Source organism: Narcine bancroftii, chromosome 5 (assembly GCF_036971445.1).
Source record: "Narcine bancroftii isolate sNarBan1 chromosome 5, sNarBan1.hap1, whole genome shotgun sequence".
NCBI classification, from domain to species: Eukaryota; Metazoa; Chordata; class Chondrichthyes; order Torpediniformes; family Narcinidae; genus Narcine; species Narcine bancroftii.
In genome coordinates this window covers 32,840,519-32,864,972 of record NC_091473.1, presented here as the reverse complement: position 1 = coordinate 32,864,972, position 24,454 = coordinate 32,840,519, and the positions used below count along the sequence as shown (strand labels likewise).

The 24,454-nt window shown below is 36.1% G+C and overlaps 1 protein-coding gene across 2 annotated transcripts in view; it reads right to left on the bottom strand.

Moving 5' to 3' along the window:
• eogt (EGF domain-specific O-linked N-acetylglucosamine (GlcNAc) transferase) overlaps window positions 1–24,454 on the bottom strand; it is a 61,022-nt gene that overhangs the window by 24,268 nt on the left and 12,300 nt on the right. For both annotated transcript variants that reach the window (XM_069937098.1, XM_069937099.1), the window contains exons 3-10: window positions 23,754–23,862; window positions 22,865–22,959; window positions 18,629–18,736; window positions 17,878–17,984; window positions 17,641–17,744; window positions 2,210–2,302; window positions 2,048–2,119; window positions 1,222–1,308 (exon numbers count right to left, since the gene is read on the bottom strand). In XM_069937098.1, the coding sequence (XP_069793199.1) occupies window positions 1,222–1,308; window positions 2,048–2,119; window positions 2,210–2,302; window positions 17,641–17,744; window positions 17,878–17,984; window positions 18,629–18,736; window positions 22,865–22,959; window positions 23,754–23,862 (775 nt within the window). The remainder of the gene's footprint in view (window positions 1–1,221; window positions 1,309–2,047; window positions 2,120–2,209; window positions 2,303–17,640; window positions 17,745–17,877; window positions 17,985–18,628; window positions 18,737–22,864; window positions 22,960–23,753; window positions 23,863–24,454) is intronic.

Sequence of the window (24,454 nt, the reverse complement as noted above, 5' to 3'; positions counted from 1 at the left end):
ACATTTTCGGCGACACTAGGTATTAGTCTATTAAGGAGAATCCTAGCGAAGATTTTGCCTACAATGGAGAGCAGCGTGATTCCCCTGTAGTTTGAGCAGTCTGATTTCTCGCCTTCGTTGTTGTACAGGGTGATGATGATGGCATCACAAAGGTCCTGAGGCAGCTTTCCTTGGTCCCAGCAGAGCATGAAAAACTCATGCAGTTTGGTATGCAGAGCTTTGCCGCCAGCCTTCCAGACCTCTGGGGGGGATTCCATCCATATCTGCTGCTTTGCCACTTTTCAGTTGTTCAATATGTCTCTTCCTGGGTAAGGACCTCATCCAGCTCTAGCCTCATACACATATGTATACACACACATATATATACACACATATACACACACATATACACACACGTGTGTGTGTGTGTGTGTGTGTGTGTGTGTGTGTGTGTGTGTGTGTGTGTGTGTGTGTGTGTGTGTGTGTGTGTGTGTGTGTGTGTGTATAAAACCATACTCCAAAAATATTCAAAGAAAAGAAAGGAAAGAAAAAGAATAAAGTTAGGTGAATATCGAAAAGAAATAAAAGACTCAATACAAATAACTGGCGGATGCAGTTATCAATAGGATGGTCTTTCAGATTGTCCTTCAAATTTTCAAACATATTGTAAATATGGGCTCCATATTTTCAAAATAAATTGATACTTTTTACATAAATTATGTTATTTTCTCAAGTGGAATACAAGAAAACGATTCAGTATGCCATCTCTCCGTTCCCAATACCGTATTTGATTTCCAAGTTATGGCTATGCACTTACTAGAACTCCTTGTCCACCTGAGTTATTCCAGCATTGTTTTTTGATAGGCAACTCTTATTCCTAATTGAGATATACAATTTCTTTAATCTACCTGGAAGAATTTAGGACACTTAGCTATCTAAAAATCTCCACAAGTTGCAGGAATTCATAGCATATGAACAGAGTTCGAGGGAGGATTTAATCACTGCTATTATGTAATTTCCCTGAAAATTGGTTTGGAGAAGGTAATTTACTTACATAAATTATACACACAAAATTATCGATATTCCTACTCATTCAAGAACTGGAACATACCATGCAAATAGGAAAATTTTCTGCACTTGGATACATTATCATTGGTAATTAACAAAGCACATTTTTTTTTTAAAAATCATTAAATTTGAGCCTAACCCTTTAATCACTGCATTTTTACAACTGATAATTACCACTGGAGTATCTTGTGTAATATTTAGCCGAAAGAGGACATGTTGTGAAAATGCTCTGAACATTCCTGTGCTGAAGCAGTCAGGCACCTGCATATTTAAAGTAAAGAATTAATGTTGCATTTACCCCATAACCGATTTAACAAATGTTATACAATTCCAAGACATTCTAATGTTCACTCATCAGGTTTCATGTCTTACAGAGGTAAACACCCCAAACTTGTTGAAGGACTCTTATGTTTGACTAATTATAAAAGTGATATTATATTTCATCAGCATGATGAAAGTTTGCAGTAAAACACTTTAGTTATTTCTTCATTATTGAAGCTGCCTTAATATACTTCTTTTCTTTTGCATATACAATGAAAGGGAGGAAATCTTAATAAATTATTTTAGGGAAGTTGTTTGCTCATACTTGTCAGAAACTAAAAGGTGCAATTTGTGAAAATTTAGTAGCTTGACAACCTTTGTGTCTTAAATTCATTCAACTTTTTCATAAAGCACATTATTAATTCCAATATTGCAGAAACAGCCTTGCAGTTTTACAGCTATTGGTCTTCAGAGTTAACATTTTATTGGGTGTACTACAGAACGCACAACATTTGGACAATAGATAATAAAGATTTTGGTCTATCTCTGAATTTGCTTACAGACAAGCCAAGGTCTTACTGAACAAGTCTTAAGTTCCTTCATTGTGCAGAATCCATGCGAGCTTATGTTTTGCAGATTGTGAGCTTTTTTTTTAATGGGGTTCATTTAGAATGAAAGGTGTTTAATAAAAATAATTTTTATTGTAAATGCAAGTAGATTTCAGAAGCATGTAACTTACCAAAGGGGTATTGTAAAATAATCCATACTGCATGCGTGGGAGTAATGAAAAGACTACATCCTTGAAGCATACCTAGATTGCAATGTATAAAAGTACCAAAATGTTGGTATGTTAGCAGATTTTACTCAAAAATATACCACAAATATTAAAATTGTTCCATACCCTTTTGTGGTCAAATGTTTTTAAATGTATAATATTGTGATCAGAAAATGCTTTCCAGGTATCACTAAATAAATCACCATAGCCATCGGAACTCTATAAAACAAGAGAGAATAGCCAGATAAGAAGCAATGAACATATCAATGGATGCAAAATAAATATTTTAACCACTATATAATCATAAATCAGTACAAATGTAAATTTCTCAATTGTGGTTGAACATTGTCTATCTGTGAGCTATCTGTAATGTCTCTTTCCAAATTCTTAAACAATTTTAATACATTCATGATTTATTTACTTCAAAGTCAAACTATAGTTTCCAAAACACGGAATAAAATCTTTTCTTTAAATACACAAATGTGCTGGAGAAATGTAGCTGGTCATGGCAGGTCCATAGGAAGCAAAGATATACAGGTTGTCCCCAACTTATGACTGTAACTCAGGTTTGGTCTTGAATCGGGGAATAGGGGGGAACGGGGAGTGGGGACTTCGGGCTGTCGCCGGGAGTGGGAAACCACTGTATATGGTACTTGTAATACAAATATGTACTTGTAGAGTAGTTTTAAAAATATATTTTTTTAAAAATTATGGTCGTACATGCAGGTGGATGTAACTCGTATCGGTCGGAAGTCAAGGACTATCTGTGTAACACACATTTTGGGTCTGAGCCCTTTGTCAAGGTACGAACAAAATAAGGTATGACAGAATAAAATCCATCAAGAAAACCAATGAAGAAGCCAACAGAACAGGACATATAAAAGTCACCAAAAGAAATGAAAGTGAAGAGGTTTCAAAGGACTTCATTCCAGATTAATTTAGATGGAGAACATAGCTCATACATATTTAGACAATGCCAGCTGACGACATTGTATCAAAAGGACAAAATTGATGCTCAATTAATTTTCAAGTGCAGAGTACAGATATCAATCTTCAAAGCAAAAATTAGAAACCTATTCTGAAGTAGTATTCAGTTAGGTTTTCACAAATTAAGAAGTGCTCTGAATACCCTGTACAGTCCGATAACATTTAGTTGCAACTAAAGTGAAAGCACACACAGTCTGCTAAGGAAAAAGGAAACAACCTACTACTTATGATTCAGAAACAACAATCAATTTATAAGCAATGCTGTCTCATTACGCAAAAAGCTGGACTGTAAATAAATGATTCTGAAATAATCTGTAATGCTGCATTCAAAATGCTCGCCTTGAAAATAATAAGAATTGAATCAAGAGATAGGTACAAATCACAGACAGCAGTAGAGGACATAATAAAATTAACCACAGTAACCACAGTAATAAATGTGAAATAGTTTTTCAAATATATGGTTTGTCAAAACAATTTAGTAAAAATACAGACTGAAGATTCAGACAAGCCTTAAAATTATCATTTTAATGAAACGTTCAGGTTACTGATGACATGAAAGAAGTAAAGCCATTGCTCAATTTAAAGTACTGTACTCATTGGGAAGAGATAAGCATACTATCCAAGACCAGAATTCTGCATTGTATATTATGCAGTGCCTTTCATAAAGTACAGAAATGTTGCATCACAGATGAGGTTATAAATAATGGCTGCTATCCAGAACAGCAGCATTTTAATCTGCATCATCTGCATTTTCTTTGAAAGAGACTACCTTTAATTGATGATGAAACAAAGGCATCATTTTATATTCTCAATGAATAACTAAACAACAGTGGATTTGTATGGTGCTTTGGAATATCATAACTCAAATTACATGGTTTTGAAGCTATACAATTTTATTTGAAGACTTAAATTGGCTAAAATAATTTTATGATGATTAATAGCATGTATTATCCTCTTCAGCTCTGTTCCCCGTTATAACTACAATCCAAAATGTTACTTAAACTTTTGCAACCCTGACCCAGTGTGTAAAAGTAGATGACACAATTTTCTTGTTTATTTTCATTGTGTGATGACATTGTTCAATGGGTTTATTGTATTGTATATGTTGAATGTTTAATGGGTTTGGAGGGGGGTGGGGAGGGAAGAGAGGGGGAAAAAGGGGAGAAAATGACACTGTGTATATTCAAGTAGGAAATGTTTGTGTTTATTTTGATTAATATGGTTCATAGTGTGAAAAATAAAAATTAAAATTAAAAAACTTTTGCAACCCATGCCAAAAAGCATATATACGCATGCAATAGTTGGATTTTGTAGACTAATCTTTAGGGTAAAATTCAGGGGGTTAACATTACTTGTGACTGTGGTAAGTACCTGCATCAATCATGGTGTCAGAAACTTGGATGGGTGGGCGGGTGGCCGGGAACAGGTGACAAGTCCGCAAATGGGGTGTCGGGAGCTTAGATGGGCAGGTGACTGGGGCCTTGGCGAGAGCCCTTGGTCAGAGCGTCGGGAGTTTAGATGGGTGGGTGGCTGAGGCCAAAAATGGGGGGGAAAGGGGTCGACATTTACACATGATGTGTAGAAAATACCAGATTTTTGGGCCAAAAATAGGTCGACTTTTAACGGTATCGACTATTACACATGGCATATGATATATTACATGACCATATTAGTGCAATATTCCCTCAAGCTTCTGTCAGTCAGAGCTATTGTCCAAATAGGGATGTAATGTTGAGACATTATAAAGCACTGGTGAGATCTCACTTGGAGTACTGTGTACAGTTTTGGCACCGTATTTAACAAAAGATGTGTTAATATTGGAGAGGGTTTAGTGAAGATTTACTAGAATGATACCAGGAATGAAAGGGCTAGCATATGAGGAAAATTTGTCAGGTTTTTGACTGTACTCGGAGTATGGAAGCATGAGGGGAGACCTCATAGGGGCATTTTGAATGCTGAAAGACTTAGGCAGCGTAGATGTGGCAAGGATTCTTCTCATCATTGGGGATTCTCGAACAAAAGGGCATAATTTCAGGATAAAAGGATGTCAATTTAAAAACAGAGATGCAGAAAATTTTCTTTGTCAGAGGGCCGAGAGTCTGTGGAACATGTTGCCATAGGCAACTGTGGAAGCGAGGTCATTGCGTGTATTTAAGGCAGAGATCGACAGGTATTTGATTAGTCAGGGCATCAAGGGTTATGGGGAGAAGGCTAGGAAGTAGGGCTTAGTGTGTGGATGGATCAGCTCATGATTAAAATGGCAGAGCAGACTCGATAGGCCAATGGGCCTACCTCTACTCCTATATCTTGCAATCTTATGATCTTCTGAAATATTTACCTTATAACTGGACATACTGTATCAAAAAAGTTGATTCAGCTATCTTACGCAACTTCTCTCATCAGGAGGTTGGGCAAGGACCACAGATTAGGTGAAAGGGAATGGGAAGGTGGAGGGATGAGGGGCATTGTTAGATATTTTCATCTAACAAAGTAACACAAGGTTTGATAGATCCCCTACATCTGATCTCAATGTTTACGCGCAATAATGAAACTTAATCCACTGAATTTGTCACTTCCTAAGAGTTCTCAAATGCATACATTTCAAATTTTTTCTTAAAATAATATAACGAATTTTAAAACTCATAAGGGTCAAACAGAAAAAAGATGGAGGTACTCAGGAGGTCACGCAGCATCCACGGAGTGAAATGGGCAGTCAATATTTTCAAAATGAAAAATGAATAGTCATTACCTAGTGTTATGATTTTAGAATTATAATTTTGTGTAAACCTCCATATAATCTTTAGTAAATCACAAAATTCTGTAGACCCCGTGGTTGAATTTAAAAAAAAAACACGCTGGAGAAGCTCAGCAGCTCTAACAGTTGTCCTTTTCATAGGAAAGATATATAACCCAAAACATTGGTCATTGCTATATGCCTTTGCTATATAAAGGGCACTGTTTGACCTGCTGAGCTTCTCCGTATAATCTTTGGTGCTTCATCCAAAATAAATAAAATGTTAGTTATGCAAAATACCTCAGTGTTGAAAGTTTGTTTTTCAGAAATAATTCCACTGATAAATAACCTTATACATGGTACCTCAAACTAAAAAAAGTAATTTGCCTTTTTTTTTAATATATAGCATCTTTATTTATCTTTCATTTAACAAATATGTGACGGGAATAGTGCCCTCAAAACTGCTCCTCCATTTGGTTAAGACATGTTGGAAATTAAAACTATATTTGAGTCTCCATTAACAACTTAAAAATACAATTCATTCTCTGCCAGTAATTTGTGATGAATTTATAAAATTCTATGTTGAAAATTATAATTGATTAGTATTCACAACCTTTAGAGAAATGAGTTTCAAGCTTCCATTTTTGGAGAAAAAGAAACAGGATTAAATTCTAGATCATGTCCCTTTATTCTAGATTATTATACTGACTCTCATGCATTCTTTAAAACAATTATTTTGAATATTAGTGTTTTATATTTCACATAACTTGCCTTTATGGCACATGATTCAGATATGTCAACCATCTTAGAATCAAAACAAACATTACAGGGCATGAGAAATAATTGTGTACTGAGAATTAGATTAAGGAGTGGAAGAGGGAAGTTCTGTCAGGAAAATATTGGAATTGGTCTTGCTTTAAGCGGATAAAGGAATGTTGACCACATTGCAAGTTGCCAGTAAAGCTACTCTTGATTTAATCACATCACATTTCATACACATATTTTGGGGAATTTAAAAATAATTATTAAAAGGTTGGGGCGTGGCCATGCAACGAGGCTGAGGAGACGTGCTTTGGCTGAGATCTCATTGAAGAGTTAAAAAGACAACACAAAAGTAATTTGTTTGAGTTTTTTCTATTACTGAAAGTGACCATTAACAAAGGTCAAAACAAAAGATGGGAGAAGCTCAGAGTTCACCTACAACATTGACTGGAGCTGCCTCAACTTCAGGAACCTCTACCCAAGAATTACAGGCAATTCTAGCAGGAATGGAAGCCTTAGCATCACAGTTTGCGAAAGTTGAAGAAGTGATAAAAGAATTAACAGACTCAATCAAAGACATGAGTGATTCAATCACTGATTTAATGGAATGAATGGATAATGCTGAGAGAGACTTGGGAAAGCATAAGAAATTGGAAGAACTGCATGACCAAGCAAAATATTGAGTGATGGATAAACAAATGCTCCTTGATAAGAAGACTTTAGCAAATGAAACATAATTGGTTTACAACAGTGTTTCTCAACTTTCCATTCACATACCACTTTAAGTAATCCCAATCTCATAGGTGCTCTGTGATTAATAAGGGATTGCTTAAGGTGGTGTGTGAGTGGAAAGAAAAAGTTTGAAAATCACTGTTTTAATCATACCTAATTGACTCATTATGTGCAGTTTAATAACTCCAAAGGAAATGGATCAATGACAATTTTTCTCCAGCAAAATATTTCAGTAAGAATTGGGTCCAGAGTAGTGATTCTCAACTTTCCCTTCCCACTCACATCCCACCTTAAGCAATCCCTTACTAATCACAGAGCTCCTATGGCATAGGGAATACTTTTTTTAAAAAACACTGGTTTAGAAGGTGTTGAAGAGATGCAGTTAAATTATTTGAATCCTGGATTCCAAGGTACTTCATGCCGAATCACTTGAGAGAGCCCATTGAACCTTCAATCTAAAAGAAATGAAAATATGCATCCTTGACCAGTCCTTGTGAGGCTGTTGAGCTTCAGGAATTGGGAAGAAATCTTAAGAGCAGCATTTGAGTACTCTAAAAAGAATAACGCCTCACTGAAGTGGAATGTCGAGAGTTCATGTTCTTCCAAGATTTCAACACAGAGGTTGTACAGAAAAGAATAAGACTAGGTCAAGTGGCAACTCCAGGCGAAGAATCTCAGGTGCTCCCTGGTTTATCTGGTGATCTATGGGTAGAGGTGTCACAAGGCAACCAGCAGTTTTTCAAGACAAAGCAAAAGCAGAAGAATATGCTTGTGGACTTTAAAATTATTCTGGAAGAAAGATTTAAGAAGATTGTATTTTTGTGGACTAAGTAAAGAAAGATTTTTTTTGAGTCGCCTGATATTTATTAGGTAACGTTAATCTTTCTTATTGATACTTCACGGGAAGCCCAGGGAAAAGTTAAACGTTGAGTAAAGTTATTGCGGTGGTGGGGGGGGGCATCAGCAGGGAAGCTGTTTCAAAGATGGCGCTTTAGGCTGGGCTGTAAAGGTTAAAACCTTGTGTTTTAGATCTTAGTTAATTTTGTGCCTATCTCTTTAAAAAAATGTATTGTTTGTAGTGTTACCATAGTGACTGATATATGTTGTAACATCCGTGCAGACTAAGAGCTTGCACCTCATTCTTCGATGAACTATGAAGGGGACGCATGCTCGAGATAATTTTCTTTGAAATTGTCTATTTCTTCTTGTATATCTCTTTAAAGTTGAATATCGTTATATCTTTAAATATAGCTGAATGCTTTATTTATTCATCATTATGAAAATCTTAATGTGAAGTTACGAAAAATGTTTGTCTGTTTTATCAACGAATTAAAGCTACATAAAGCTGCATCTACAAAGTTTGGTTTATTGGATTAATAAGATAGTAATTCGGAATATCATCCCCACGTTTCCTTGAAGATGCCACATTTTGAAATTAGGATAAATTAGAACTTGGAAAGTGTCATCTATAGGGGTTATTCTTCTTTTCCATCCCTGGAGGATTTCACAGGCTTTTTCCGCGGGCTTCCAAGGTTTTTTGTTTAAGTCACCATCAGAGCTGGGGCTTAGCACCTTTTCTTAAAATAGATATCTTTTACAAAACAAATCTGGGTTCAACAGATAATAGCATTTTAATATGGGATAAAATGAAGGCTTTTCTGAGAGGTCAGATTATTTCATTTATGAAAAATGTGAAGAGGGAATATAACATAGAATTAAATAACTTGGAAAGAGAGATATTTGAATTAGAAAAAGAATATCAGTGAACAATGGAAATTTTTTTTTAAGTTATAATACCTTACAAACATACAGAGAGGAAAATAACAATACTTAAGACTAGACAAATATATTATGAACTGGGGGAAATTGCTCGCATGGCAATTAAAAGTAGAAGAGTCAGAGAGGGCAATAAATGCAATACAAAAGGAAGCCAATGTAGTTACATATAATCAGAAAGAAATAAATGATGCCTTTCAACAGTACTACACTGAGCTTTATAAACCAGATATACCAAGGGAATGAAAACAAAATATGTGAGTTTGTACAAGGGGCTGAATTACCTAAATTGGATGAAAATGAAAGAAATGACTTGGATGCTGCCTTTACAAAGGAGGAGAGCTAACAAATCCCCGGGAGAGGACAAGTTTCCACCTGAGTTCTATAAAGAATTTAAAGATATGTTAATGCCATTAATGATGGATGTATTGGACCGAACGGTGGAAACACAGACACTTCCAGAATCTTTTTCAATGCCGATAATTATGGTATCACCTAAAAAGAATGGAGACCCATTAATAATGTCATCACCTGGGTCAATTTCTCTTCTCAATGCTGACTATTAAATTGTAGCAAAGGCACAAGCTATTAGGCTAGGACAATATCTACTGAAATTAATATATCCAGATCAGGTAGGATTTGTAAAGGGCAGACATTCAGCAAATAATTTAGCCAGATTTTAATATTATATATATATATATATATATAATATCGGAGCATAATCCAAGTATATTATAACAGTTTCTCTCGACAAAGAAAAGGCATTCGACTAATTAGAATTGTCTTTTTTATTTGAAACATTGGAGAAATTTGGTATAGGAAAGGAATTTATTAATTGGATTAAGGCGCTTTATCACAATCCACAGGCAAAGATAATCATGAATAGTCAAATGTTGAAGGTATTCCCTTTGAATAGATTGAATAGGCAAGGATGCCCTCTGTCTCTGGAACTATTCATAATGGCAATTGAACCTCTAGCTGAAATTATTAGAAAAGATCCTGAGATTAAGGGCTTCGTGGTCAGACAGGATGAGCATAAAATTAGTCTATTTACGGATGATGTATTATTGTATTTGTTACATCTGGAAGAATCCTTGGAAAATTTATAGGAGATTATTAGAAAATATGGTAGAGTGTCTGCTTACAAAATTAATATGGATAAATGAGAAATAATGCCCTTAACAAATAATAATTAAGACAGATAAAAAAGATAGTAAGGTTAAATGGAAAACATGGAATTAAATATTTGGGAGTGGTTACAGACAATAATTTATAAAATTATAAGCTTAACTAGGTTTCTCTGCTTAGTAAAATAGAACAGGATTTACAAAGATGGAAGGATTTTCCATTAACATTAAGGGGAAGAGTGAGTTGTGTAAAGATGAAAGTAATGCAGAGACTTCAATACTTGTTCCAATTGTTGTCTATAGCTTTATCTAAGAAATTATTTAAATTGTTAAACAATCAAGTAAGACGATTCCTATGGAATAACAAACTGCCCAGAATTGCATTGGAAAAACTAACCCGGGATTATAAATTGGGGGGGTGGGGGGGAGGTGCTGATACTTCCAGATTTAAAAAAAAAAAAAAATTATCTGGCTGCACAGGCAAGATTTTTGGCATCTTTATTTGAAGGGAATTCACCAAATTGGATTCATATGGGAATACATTCAATGAATGAAGAAATAGATAAAGACTTTATCTATAAGTGGAGCCTTAAATCAATTTTTAAAAAAAGACAAATAATCCTATTTTGGTACACATGGTAAAACTATGGTGTTGAGGTGGATAGAGAATTGGTTGACAGACAGGAAGCAAAGAGTAGGAATAAACAGGTTCTTTTCAGAATGGTAGAGTGACTGGGGGGACCGCAAGGCTCAGTGCTAGGACCACAGTTATTTACAATATATATCAATGACTTAGGTGAGAGAAGAGAGAGCAGCATCTCCAAGTTTTCAGATGACATGAAGCTGGGTGGCAGGGTTAGCTGTGTAGAGGATGCTAAGAGGATGCAGGGTGACTTGACCAAGTTAGGTGAGTGGGCCAAGGCATGGCAGATGCAATATAATGTGGAGAATTGTGAAGTCATCCCCTTTGGAGGCAAGAACAGGAGAGAAGATTATTACCTAAATGATGTCCGATTAAGAAAAGGAGAGATGCAATGAAACATGGGTGTCACTGTGCACCAGTCATTGAAAGTGGGCGTGCAGGTACCGCAGGCAGTGAGGAAAACTAATGGTATGTGGCATTCATAGCAAGAGGATTCGAGTACAGGAGAGGTTCTACTGCAGCTGTACAGGGCCCTGGTGAGACCACACCTGGAGTATTGTATACATTTTTGGTCTCCTTATCTGAGGAAAGACATCTTTGCCATAGAGATAGTGCAAAGAAGGTTCACTAGATTGATTCCAGGGATGGCAGGACTTGCATATAAAGAAAGACTGGATTGACTAGGCTGGAATTTAGAAGACTGAGGAGGGATCTTATAGAAACGTATAAAATTCTTAAGAGATTGGACCAGCTAGATGCAGGAAGGTTGTTCCCGACGTTGGGGAAAAGCAGAACCAGGGGGTCACAGTTGAAGGATAAGAGGGATGTCTTTTAGGACTGAGATGAGAAAAAGAAATTCTCTCAGAGTGTGGTGAATCTGTGCAATTCTTTGCCATAGGAAGTAGTTGAAGTCTAATCTTTATCTATATTTAAAAGAGAGTTAGATTTGGCCCTTGTGGCTAAGGGGATCAGAGGGTATGGAGAGAAGGCAGGTACTGGGTGCCGAGTAGACAATCAGCCATGATCAAAATGAATGGCAGTGTAGACATGAAGGGCCAAATAGCCTATTCCTACACCCATTTTCTACAAATGCATCGGGAGAAAAGTGGGTATACCACTTAGGGCTCCGCTGTGCAAAAATGCATTGTTACTCATGAATATGGGTAACAGAATTTTAAACATATCATTACAAAATGGTACATGTTGTTTAGCAGATTTTTATGCCATTTGAACAAATGAGACTGATCTATGGTGCACCTAATGGAACCTTTCTATGCTTTCTTCAACTGACAGCTTTGAGGGAAAGATTTGGACAGCCATTGACTCCTCTGGGAGTTAGTGAAATGGAATGGACATTTTGGGTAGGCAATATACCCAAAATGATTTCTAGAATGTATTTTATTCTTTCATTAGAAAATGTTAAACCTGGTCTGCAGAGATCAAGGGAGTGGTGGGAGTCTGATTTGGGTGGAACAATCCTGGTGTGAGTGGCGCTTGGATCGTGTCAACTATTAATGCAAGATATGGGTTGGTTCAATATATATTTTTTAAAACACCAACTATATCTTACTCCACAGAGGTCGCACAAATCTAAGCCAGAAATATCAGAAATGTGCTTGAGGTGTGAAACAAAAGGAACATATTTTTTTCATGCAACCTGGTCATATGTGAAGGTCAGACCCTTTTGGCAAGAAATTTATGAAGTATTAACAAGAATTACAAGGGTGACCTTCCTGGGGGCTCCAGAATTTTACAGATATAAGCAAAGATCTCAGTTTGTTAAAACTGCACTGGCAGTAGCCAAAACGTATATTGCAGTCATGTGAAAAACTGATTCTCCGGTTACCTTGGCGAGGTGGGTAGCAGAGATGGATAGTTGTAAACCAATGGAAAAAAGAACATACAATTTAAGGAACAAATATGATAATTCTTTTGAAAATATGGCAACCATACTTGAACCATGTCAGTGCTCAACTTCAATAATGTTGCTAAAATCAAAAGTGATCTCTCCCCAAATTCAGAGGTAAATTTAAACTGTGAGCCCTGACGGCGTAAAAAAGAATATGTAACAAAGAGGGGTGGCTGGAATAAAAAGAGGGTAGTTAGGGGTTTTTTTTTGGTATGCTTTAAGTAAACATTTTTATAGAGAGAGAGATGTGCGTATTTTTGTTGAAATTTTATAATGTTATAATTGTTAATTTTATTTTTATCAAAAAAAATTTTTTTTTAAAAGAATTATTAAAATGCCAAATTTTCCCCAATTTATGAATTGGATAAAATTGATATATTTATCTCCTACATCTTCAGGTTTTTATTAACTCAATTAAATTCAAATCCTTTAAATAGCATTGTGGAACTAGATAAGGTTGCTCTTTAAGCCCTTTGTTATTTCACCTGGCATTAGAACCTTTAGCCATGGCCTTTTGACAATCAGATGTAGTTTCTGGAATTAACAGAACTAAAGGTGTCCATAAAGTATCTCTTTACACAGTGACCTTTCGCTGTGTGTATCGAATCCAGATCGATCATTTCTCTCTGTTCTATAAAGTATCTCTTTACGCGGTGACCTTTTGCTGTGTGCATCGAATCCAGATCGATCAATTCTCTCTGTTCTATAAAGTATCTCTTTACGCAGTGACCTTTTGCTGTGTGTATCGAATCCAGATCAATCAATTCTCTCTGTTCTATAAAGTACCTCTTTACGCAGTGACCTTTTGCTGTGTGTATCGAATCCAGATCAATCAATTCTCTCTGTTCTATAAAGTATCTCTTTACGCAGTGAACTTTTGCTGTGGGTATCAAATCCAGATCGATCAATTCTCTCTGTTCTATAAAGTATCTCTTTACGCGGTGACCTTTCACTGTGTGTATCGAATCCAGATCGATCATTTCTCTCTGTTCTATAAAGTATCTCTTTACGCGGTGACCTTTTGCTGTGTGCATCGAATCCAGATCGATCAATTCTCTCTGTTCTATAAAGTATCTCTTTACGCAGTGACCTTTTGCTGTGTGTATCGAATCCAGATCAATCAATTCTCTCTGTTCTATAAAGTACCTCTTTACGCAGTGACCTTTTGCTGTGTGTATCGAATCCAGATCAATCAATTCTCTCTGTTCTATAAAGTACCTCTTTACGCAGTGACCTTTTGCTGTGTGTATCGAATTCAGATCAATCAATTCTCTCTGTTCTATAAAGTATCTCTTTATGCGGTGACCTTTTGTTGTGTGTATCGAATCCAGATCGATCATTTCTCTCTGTTCTATAAAGTATCTCTTTACGCGGTGACCTTTTGCTGTGTGTATCGAATCCAGATCGATCATTTCTCTCTGTTCTATAAAGTATCTCTTTACGCGGTGACCTTTTGCTGTGTGTATCGAATCCAGATCGATCAATTCTCTCTGTTCTATAAAGTATCTCTTTACGCGGTGACCTTTTGCTGTGTGTATCGAATCCAGATCAATCAATTCTCTCTGTTCTATAAAGTATCTCTTTACGCAGTGACCATTTGCTGTGTGTATCGAATCCAGATCAATCAATTCTCTCTGTTCTATAAAGTACCTCTTTACGCAGTGACCTTTTGCTGTGTGTATCGAATCCAGATCAATCAATTCTCTCTGTTCTATAAAGTATCTCTTTACGTAGTGAACTTTTGCTGTGGGTATCAAATCCAGATCGATCAATTCTCTCTGTTCTATAAAGTATCTCTTTACGCGGTGACCTTTTGCTGTGTGCATCGAATCCAGATCGATCAATTCTCTCTGTTCTATAAAGTATCTCTTTACGCAGTGACCTTTTGCTGTGTGTATCGAATCTAGATCAATCAATTCTCTCTGTTCTATAAAGTATCTCTTTATGCGGTGACCTTTTGCTGTGTGTATCGAATCCAGATCGATCAATTCTCTCTGTTCTATCTCTTCTTCAGCAATTGGGTCAATCTTCAGGTTACAAATTAAATTTACAGAAAAGTGAGATGTTTGTACTGAACTCTTCTAACTCTTTAGATTCCTCTATTTCTTTTAAAATTGTCAATAATCAATTTAATTATCTAGGTATTACCATCACTAGGAAATTTAATAACCTGTTTAAGGAAAGCTTTCTTCGCCTACTAAGTCACGTTAAGAAGTCCTTGACTCAATGGTCCCCGCTTCAATGTCCTTAATTGGATGTGTTAATATTATTAAGATGAATATCCTGCCAAAATTTTTATACATTTTTGAAGCTGTACCAGTTTTTGTTCCTAAATCCTTTTTTGATGCTTTGGTCTCTCTTATATCTTCCTTTATATGGAATAATAAGCTTCCCCATCTTTAAAAAAAAAACTTCCTTCAAAATATTAAGAAAAAATGAAGGCTTGCCCTTACTTAATTTTAAATTTTACTCCTGGGAAGCTACTATCAGATAATGTTATTTTTTTGGATTCATAAGATTCCTTCAGATTGGATAATTAAGAAGTTAAATATACTAAAAAGTTCTCCCCTATTTCAATACTTGGAGCTCTGTGGACAATTTTGTTGTCAGACATACTTTGAGAATTTGGTTTCAATTCAGGAAATATTTTGGATACCATAGATTCTTATTAGTTAGTCCTATCTTAAGTAATTCTTTTTTTCCTCCCTTAGTTCTGATATTAATGGTCTAACTTAGGCATTCAATCTTTCTTGAACCTTTTTAATCAACCATAAACTCTTTCAAATAACTATCTGTTAAATTTAATATACCCAGACACAATTTTTTTTTCATTATTTACAGGTTAAGAATTTTCTGAACTCATTATCTCTGAGACTTCCTCAGGACTTGAGAGTTTACTGTTATAAGGAAAATATCTAATTTTCAATCAGACCATAAATAACTGTTGTCTGCCCTGTATGAACTACTTTTGCTATCTAAGTATAATGGACACCACTTGGTGGCACTGCTGCACTCCTGTTCGGAGGACATACTGCCTGTCAATCGAGGTCAAAGACTCACCCCAAGCCAGCAAGGTGACCCTTGTGATTGGCCCACATAAATCACCGGTGCTGAAGTCTAGGCAGCCTGCCCAGACTCAGCCCTGACCTTTACCCAATTGGCCCAGGTGAATCACCTCGGCTGATCCCTGCTGAGCCCCTGCACTTGGCTTCAAGCCATTGACCACATAGCCTGCCCCAAATGATTGGCCCTCCAGTACTGCCTGCAGAACTATAAAGGACCATGTGCCTCTTTGTTCTGCCTCTTTGGCATATAAGTAGCATCTTACACATTGGGTTGGGGCAAGTCCTGAGGTCAGGTAGCAAGAGCCATGTCCGTATTGGTCAAGGGATGGAAACACATAGTATCACCTAGATCCTGACTGCTGAACGTGTATGTCCATGTAATTTCCCCCAGTCTTGTTCTTCCCTCTGAAGTGTATATTTACCCCTTTACGTATTGTGTGTGTATGTGTGTGGAGGTTTTCCTAGCATATTGACCCTGTTGTCTCGTTTGGATCCCCGAAATAAACGTGTGCTTTGTACCTCAACTTTGGTTTGGTTCTTAACCTGTGGGACCGACACGAACCCAAACAACACTAAGGATAATTCCCTGGATGGAATTAAAAATTTGGGAATATGGTTTCCAACAAATATTTTCTGAGACAACATGGGATTATATTTTGATATGTATTCATTCATCTTCTCTTTGTGCTGGACACTCGCTATTGCAGTTTAAGTAGTATATCGTGCCCACTATTCCAAAACCCGAATGGTTAAATTTTATCTTAACTTATCCTTTAAATGTGATAAATGTAAAACTGAAGATGGTTTATTGCATCATGTTTTGGTTATGGCCTTCTCAATTATTGGGAAGACATATTTCGTACACTATCTTTAGTTCTTAATATTAATTTGGCTCCATCTCCTTTTATTGCCTTGTTGGAATATGTGGGCCCAATGATCTGATATTGAATTCTTCGCAATCCCATGTAGTAGTTTTTGCATCCCTGATTGCCAGAAGAGTCATACTAATGAAATGAAAAGATGGTGTCCCTCCCACTCACACTAAATAGCTGTCTGATATGATGGCTTGTTCGTCTTTAGAAAATATTAGATGTTCCACAACTGCAATGAATATAAATTTTATTTCTTTATGGGGTTCTTTCCTTAATAATTTCCCAAATTAGTAAGCTTAACCATTTTTTGATTCTTGACCTCATTGTTTAATTTTTTTTCTTCATTATCAGAAAGTGGACCATGTATTTTTCCAACAGCCTCTGTAGGTAAGGGGTTGAATTTGTAGATTAGCCAGTTTTTTTTTCCATTTAAAAAAAATGTAACATAGGATTTTTTTTAAATTACTGATATTAATATCATACAAATCTGATTATTGTTCTATTCATGTTTATTTACCTATGTAACATTCACTAAATTAAATTAATAAAAATATTGAAAAAGAAAATGTCAAATTATTGCCAACAATTTCCAAAAAGATTTTCTTAGAATTAACAGATTTGTGAAGCCAAATGTAACAATATTAATCATCTTTGGGAAGAATATTGAATCAGAGCTCAAGTCTACAGCACCAAGATCAAGCCCTGACTTTGTAATACCAAAAGATATGGCTCCATCTAAACCAATTATGGCAACACTGAAAAATACAGTGAGGCTAGCAACAGGAAACAAATAAATAAAAGCCAATGAGTGTTAATTTACATAAGAGAACAATAAACTCTTATAAAGGATCGATAGGCCTTCTTGGTTTTCCCCATTATTTGATTTACTGAAAAGGAAAAGGTTGATAATTAGTGGTGAACAACTAAAAGAAAATGAATAAAATACTCACAGTGTCCCACATTACGATATTTACATCAGTGTTAAAAGAATTGTTGATGTGTTGGGAAATATAGAGGTTAATAAAATCACAGAAATGGTGGTACATATTGACACCTGAAAATAAAGAACAAGCTATTAAGGACTGAATGAGCTAAAATTAATTTAATTAATGCAACAAAATTAAACTAAAAGCAAAAAGCAAAACATTATTCAAGTGAAATGACCTAATAGAAAAAAATAATTTTACCTGCATCAAGCTTCATGAAGTAGGTTGGCTTTTCAATAATAAGGTCACAATTCCCATCTTCCATCAATTGAAAGTTGAATTGAGTATAGGTTTGTAATTCTGCAAACCTGTGCAGAACAATAGTTCAAATTTATTACATACACATGAGGAATGGTCACTTGGCTCAGAATCTGTTCAATAAGATCATGGCTGACCAAATTGTAACCTCAACTCCACATTTCCATCACCCATGGTAACCTTTCATTCTTATTTATCAGGATCCTAAATAGCTCTTCTTAAAAAAAATTCAAAGTTTCTATTTCCACTATTCACTAAGGAAGAGAGTTCTGGGAAACAAGAAAGTTTGCCTTAACCCTATTTAAGGCAGGAGATCTTGGACTTTTAAAGAGTGATCCTTTGCTCTAAATTCTGTCACAAGAAGAATAGCTGCTTCTCATTAATCTTGTCAAAACCATAAAGGATTTTTATCTGCTCTAGTCAAATAATTTTAAACTCCAACAGATACTGGAGAGAGGGGGGAAGGATAAAGGGAAGGGGTGTGGAGAATAAAGGGAGGAGGGAGGTCATGCAAATTCATTTATATAAATTTAGTTGAAGACTAAATTAGAATGCTGCACTGTTAGTGACCAGCAGTCAGATATCACCCAAAGGTATTAAAGCCACAAGACACAATTTTCCATAACATCTTTAAACAGGAATAATAATTAAGTATCTACATAGTCACAATACCATAATAGATCCAGAAACCTACCAGGACTGCAGAGGACTCTTGTGTTCACCTTCAGCCATCAGTGCCTTCTTGTTCAATTTACAATGACCTCCAATTTCACCCTCTTGAAGAAAATCCTCCTTGTATTTGCTGGGAGTATAGGAACAGGATTACCATATATGCCAGTAAATGTAGGTTTTGATCAACTTGCTGTATAAGACTACCCCAAATCTGGCAGTTACCACTGACCAGTGGAGTAATCCTGCTAGGCACATTTAATATAGTATTTAACAATAGCACTGAGGGGAGTGCTGGGACTTCACTGTTAAGGTTCATATTTTATACTTGGTGCAGGGGAGTGCAGGGAGTTCACGGTTAAGGTTTGTATTTTATACTTGGTGAGGGGGAATGCTGGGAGTTCACGGTTAAGGTTCGGATTTTATACTTGGTGAGGGGGAATGCTGGAAGTTCATGGTTAAGGTTCGTATTTTATATTGGTGGGGGGAAGTACTGGGACTTCATTGTTAAAGTTCGTATTTTATACTTGGTATGGGGAAGTGCTGGGACTTCATTGTTAAGGTTCGGATTTTATGAACTTCATGACTCTTCCTTGTTGTGGAGTGACATTTTTAACATTCAAAAGCCAACTTATATGCTGGCATATACAATAGTCTAATTTGTCAAGCATGTTATGTTAGCTTTTGAGCTTGCAATGTATTTAATTGAGACATCCACAGTGCATTTAGGTTTTGCCTGCCATACCACAGTAAAATCCCATCCTTCATCTGACGAAATGCCTGGAAAGTTGATGGCACAGCACTACATCTATGTGTCGATGCTGGGAGTCTGATTGGCATTCCAACAATCACCATTCATTGAATAAACTAATCCTATTATGATCGCCAATGGGAGTGTTAATGACTTTGGTGACTGGATAAGAGATGATGAATGTAATAAACAGCTCTCCAAGATCGAACTCTCAAGCAAGTCAGTGAGAACAGAAACAAATGCAGAAAGAGAAATGAGAGTTAATATTTCAGGTTCAAGTATTTTCATCAGAACTGGAAAAGACTATTGGATCCCTGCATGGTAGAAAAGGAGTGAAAGGACAAGTGTTACAGTTCGTGTGGTTGAATGGGAAGATGCCAACCTTACCAAGTTTACACTGATCCTCTATTCTAGAAACTTCAATTTTATTCGTCAGCCTTGATTTTCTTTTTGTCAAATGCTTTTTTAAAATCCACAGAGACAATAACATTTAATGCATTCCCCTCATCAATCTTCTTTTTTACTTTTGAAAAAAAATTATGTTAATTAAACATGGTCCACGATCTGCCTTCCTAATATCCATGCTGGTTGTCCTTAATTACCTCTAATCCCTCTCATTCCTGTTCATTTGTTTTCAACATTGTTCCAAAAGTGTTTACAAACATCAAGGGTTTTCTAAGGGCCTCCAAAGGCTGCCCACGCTTTTGCTATCACACCCTTCAAATATAGCTGAAACACGTTTAACCATAGATGGTCTCAACTCATTCATTATTCTGGAGCTTCCATTTCACCATGATGGCTCTATACCATTTTGAGTACGGTTTAGGTTCAGGGGTTTTCACTGGTCCACTCTCTTCAACTCCTGCTGGAATCTGATCTGTTTGTTGATTTTAACGCCCATGATTCTCCCACTATCAAGGGTTGCAAATCGCATCATTCAGTCATGAGAATGCATTTGGACAAGCTAAAAATTCAGGTCAACTGACAAGTAAACCAAAATGTACTCAGTGAATGGAGGATATATAAACCTGACATCAACTAGCTTGCCATAGTGGAAATGTCATCTGGAAATGAAATTAATAAAAATCAAACTGGATTGCGAGGTCCTCTGTGTTAAAAAAAAATCCTAATTGAACTTACTCTATGGCGTTATCAGATATAATAAATCAGATATTGGATAAGCTTTCAGATAGCTGATAATATCACTGAAACAATGAATCAGCATCCCCAGGAGGCAGGTGAAACTCTCGAAGTTTCCATGGACAGACTGAAAAGTTGTTATTTGGTGCACACAGTAGCTAATCTTATGAGAACCCTTGGTACACAACTAAAATATGTACATAAATGTAACACCAATTGAAAATTATCAAAGTCCAAAGATATATCAATAAAAAATTCCACCTTGAAGTGACAAAGTGGCTCATATGCGTACATAGTCCTCCGTTATTACATATCTACACGGGGCTGGATTTTGTTTGTTTCTTAAAGATTTTGTGGAGGTAGCACTAATGGCATCTCTACTTTGTGGCAACTGCTCTGCAAAGCTCAAGTCTCAATAGCAGACAGGAGGGCAAAAATCCAGGAATTGCTGGGATCAAGGTGTGAAAGATTTAAGATCTTGATCTTCCAGTGCCCTTTTCTTCAGATATCCAAAGGCTGTGCTAACATACCAAATGCATGGTCAATTAGATCATCAACGTCCATCTTCACCAAGAGGTAGCTCTGGAAATATGGGACATGAACTACAATTTCTTGTCTCGTTGTGTACGCTATTATCATCAGTGGGTGTCAGATTTATATATTTCTTTTATTGTAGAATTTGAGTGCAATGTATGTCCTCTCATGATGAAGTCAACAATAACTTGGCTCTAAGAATAAGCAGGACAAAACATCAAAGCAGGAGAACTGAACCAACATCAATGTCCTCCCCCAGGCAATTACTCCAACTCACTTGGTTTTGTTGGGTAACATATCCAATGTGAGGCTCCCAAAACTAACGTTCCATTCCAAGCACCATCACATGTAGACAAGAAAAAATACAAGAAAATAGGAGCAGGTGTGCTACTACGTTCCACAATACTCTCACTCCATTCAATACGATGATGGCTGATCTATGCTGGTCTCAACTCCTCTTCTGTTCCATTTCTTCAAAACCTTCAACCTCTTAATCTTTCAAATATTTATCAATCTTCACATTAAGTAATTGTAATGATCTGGCCTCCACCATCCTCAGCATTACAGAATTCCAGAGATTCACTAAGAGAGGTTTCTATGCACCTTTATTTTAAATGACCAATCCCCTTATTTTCTAGGTATGTCTCCTTCATCGTGGCTTTCACATCTCAACATCTACTGTCAAGCACCCTTGGGATCTTACATATTTGAATGAAGTTACCCCTCATTCTTCGAAATACCAAGGAATACAACCTCAAGCTATCCAACCTTTCTTGATAGTTACAGTATGTAAGGGGTAAAATGGATTGCAAATTTGCAAGCACTTCTGTTTGTGTCTTTCTGGATGTTGTTTCATATATTTTGATGCTGTCTCCTAGCAACATCTAAATGCCAAGGCTACAGATAGTCTCTCGGCCATGTTAGTGAGATTACATGCTAGTTTAGTTCTTTTGTTCTGTGAAATGGATGGATCGGAGAAGTTCCAACAGTTTCTATTGACCATCTATTAACATTTTATGGCTTGTAACAATGTATAGCAAGTGGTAATAACATTAACAATGTTTAATATTGTTTAATAAACTTTGGAAAACTCAACTCAACTTTATTATGAATTTGAACAACATGAGATTCTTTGATCCTCTAAGTGACTATAAAGATAAGTAGTTGCTACACTGTATATTTATTTAGATATAGAGACCAAAACTGGTCCCCTTACAGGTGTGGCCTCACCAACATCTGGCACAAATGCATCAGAACCTCTCTATTCTTAAACTCTATTCTTAATCTGCTTTGTAATAAAGGCCAAAATGTCATTTGGTTTCTCAACTACTTGGTGGTCCAGCCCACTAACTTTTTCCAAGGACGTTCTTAAAACTTCCATAACTTCCATAGATCCCTACCCCACAATCATTCAAAGTGAGGAAATAACATTTGGGATAGCAGTGAGAACCTCGAGTCAATGTGTGGGAGCACCCAGAAGACTAGTATAAACAGCAGAGGGAGTACACCACCTCACAATTTACTCACCTCTTGCCCTTTCTGTGCTAAAGTCTGTGGATCCTACACTGGCCTCATCAGTAATTTCAAATCCCACAAAATTCAATGGAAGCAAGATATGATCATCTTGTGCAAGAAGCAATTGCATTTACATATTTGGACTGCTTTGGATTCCTTTCGATTCAGTGATCTTACATAGTATCATTCAAAGTCAACAAATCCTACCATAAAATTGGCTGTCAACCACTACTTGTTACATTAACATGGTGAAGTATCTTCTGAATATACATTCATATAAAAGTCTGCTGTTAATTCTACACAAAACATCCAAGTACAGACCTATCTGTGTTCCTTCTTGGATTTCTCAAATCGATGTAGAGGTTAGTAGCTCTACAATAACGAATGTACTTTGTACATGCCAGGAATGAATCACCCTGAAATAGAATATCAAAGGACAAAAAAAATCAATCAAATTTGAACAAAATCAAACCCACATTTTGTTGAGTTATTCAGAAGTATTCAGATGTGGATTCTTCCTTTCCCTATGTAATTAGGGGATATGGGGTTCAACAACAATACTGCAATTAAGTAAACAGAGCAGCTTTTTTTTTTTACATACAGCAAGTCACGAAATAAAGAGACCTAATATATACCATTTAAACATTTTACAGAAAGCAAAATGACATTGTGAACATAAGTTAGAAGTAACTGAAATACCACTAATAGATTTGAAAAAAAGAATTAAAAATTACTTGGTATTTTAAAGGTATCAGTATTTATCAGTAACAGAATGACCATCTACAAGTTTAGGTTACGTTTCTTCTAGACCAGAGGGGTTATTCACCCAAGAATCATATCTAAGCATGTCTTTAAAACAACAGTTGCACGTTAAGCAACAAAAATGTACTTTTCTTTTTTTTTTACGGTGCAGATGATGGACTGAAAGTTGAAGTTCATATTGAATTATTGATTCTCTATTGGCTGGATTGGAATGTTGACAACATTGAACCTTTGGAGGTCCGAAGTATCACTGTAAATATTCCCTGGATTTTTGTGTTTAACTGCACATCTGCAGAAACTGGGACTTGCATGCAGTATACAAAGTAATAAAGGTAAATGTTGATGGTGCTACTCTTGTTACCATCACAAGTTTTGTGCCAATATAAAGAGAAAAGCCGAAGGTTCATTTCAAATTCAACAAATCAAAAAATAGTTTGCACAATCTTACCGATTTGACTGCTTTACACAGTGTTTTCATCCCATGAAGCATTTCTTTAACGTAACCAAAATCGCCTTGCTTCCAGAAAATCTCCTCTGCTCCTTTTACTGTATTGGCCCTGTCATGAAACATAAAATGAAACCCTTGTTTGTTGACATTTCGTTCTTCCATTTACTGGTCAAGCCGCAAGTCCTCAAAACCTTAATCTCATTTTCAGCTTCGTAACTTTGCATTTTGTTTCAATTGTTTGATATGCCAAAAAGCTCATTTGAAAACTCCACTGTTTTGAACACTAATCTGTCACATTATTGGAACCAAAATTAAATTGGATCTCGATGCATGAGAAAGGATAAATATTTCAAAGCCCAGCATTCACATTATTCAAACAAATAACAATGTGGCTTAATGGCTTGAGCAACATAGAGAATCTATTTCATTTGTTTATTAGCTAAAGTTCCTCACAAAATTTATACACTTGTTGATCCAAACATCATTGAAGATGAAAGAATATGGGCAGCATAGAAATAAATGATGAGGAAACTAGCAAATTCACTGGTCAAATATAATGTCAGCTCTAATTTAGAGGCCAGTACTCTCATCTCCAAGTCATAAAATTATTGATTCAAATAATTAATTACTTTAATAACGTTGATGGATTTTAAAAGGACAGAGCAGGAAAATCAGAACAAGGAATTTTAAGACTCAAATTG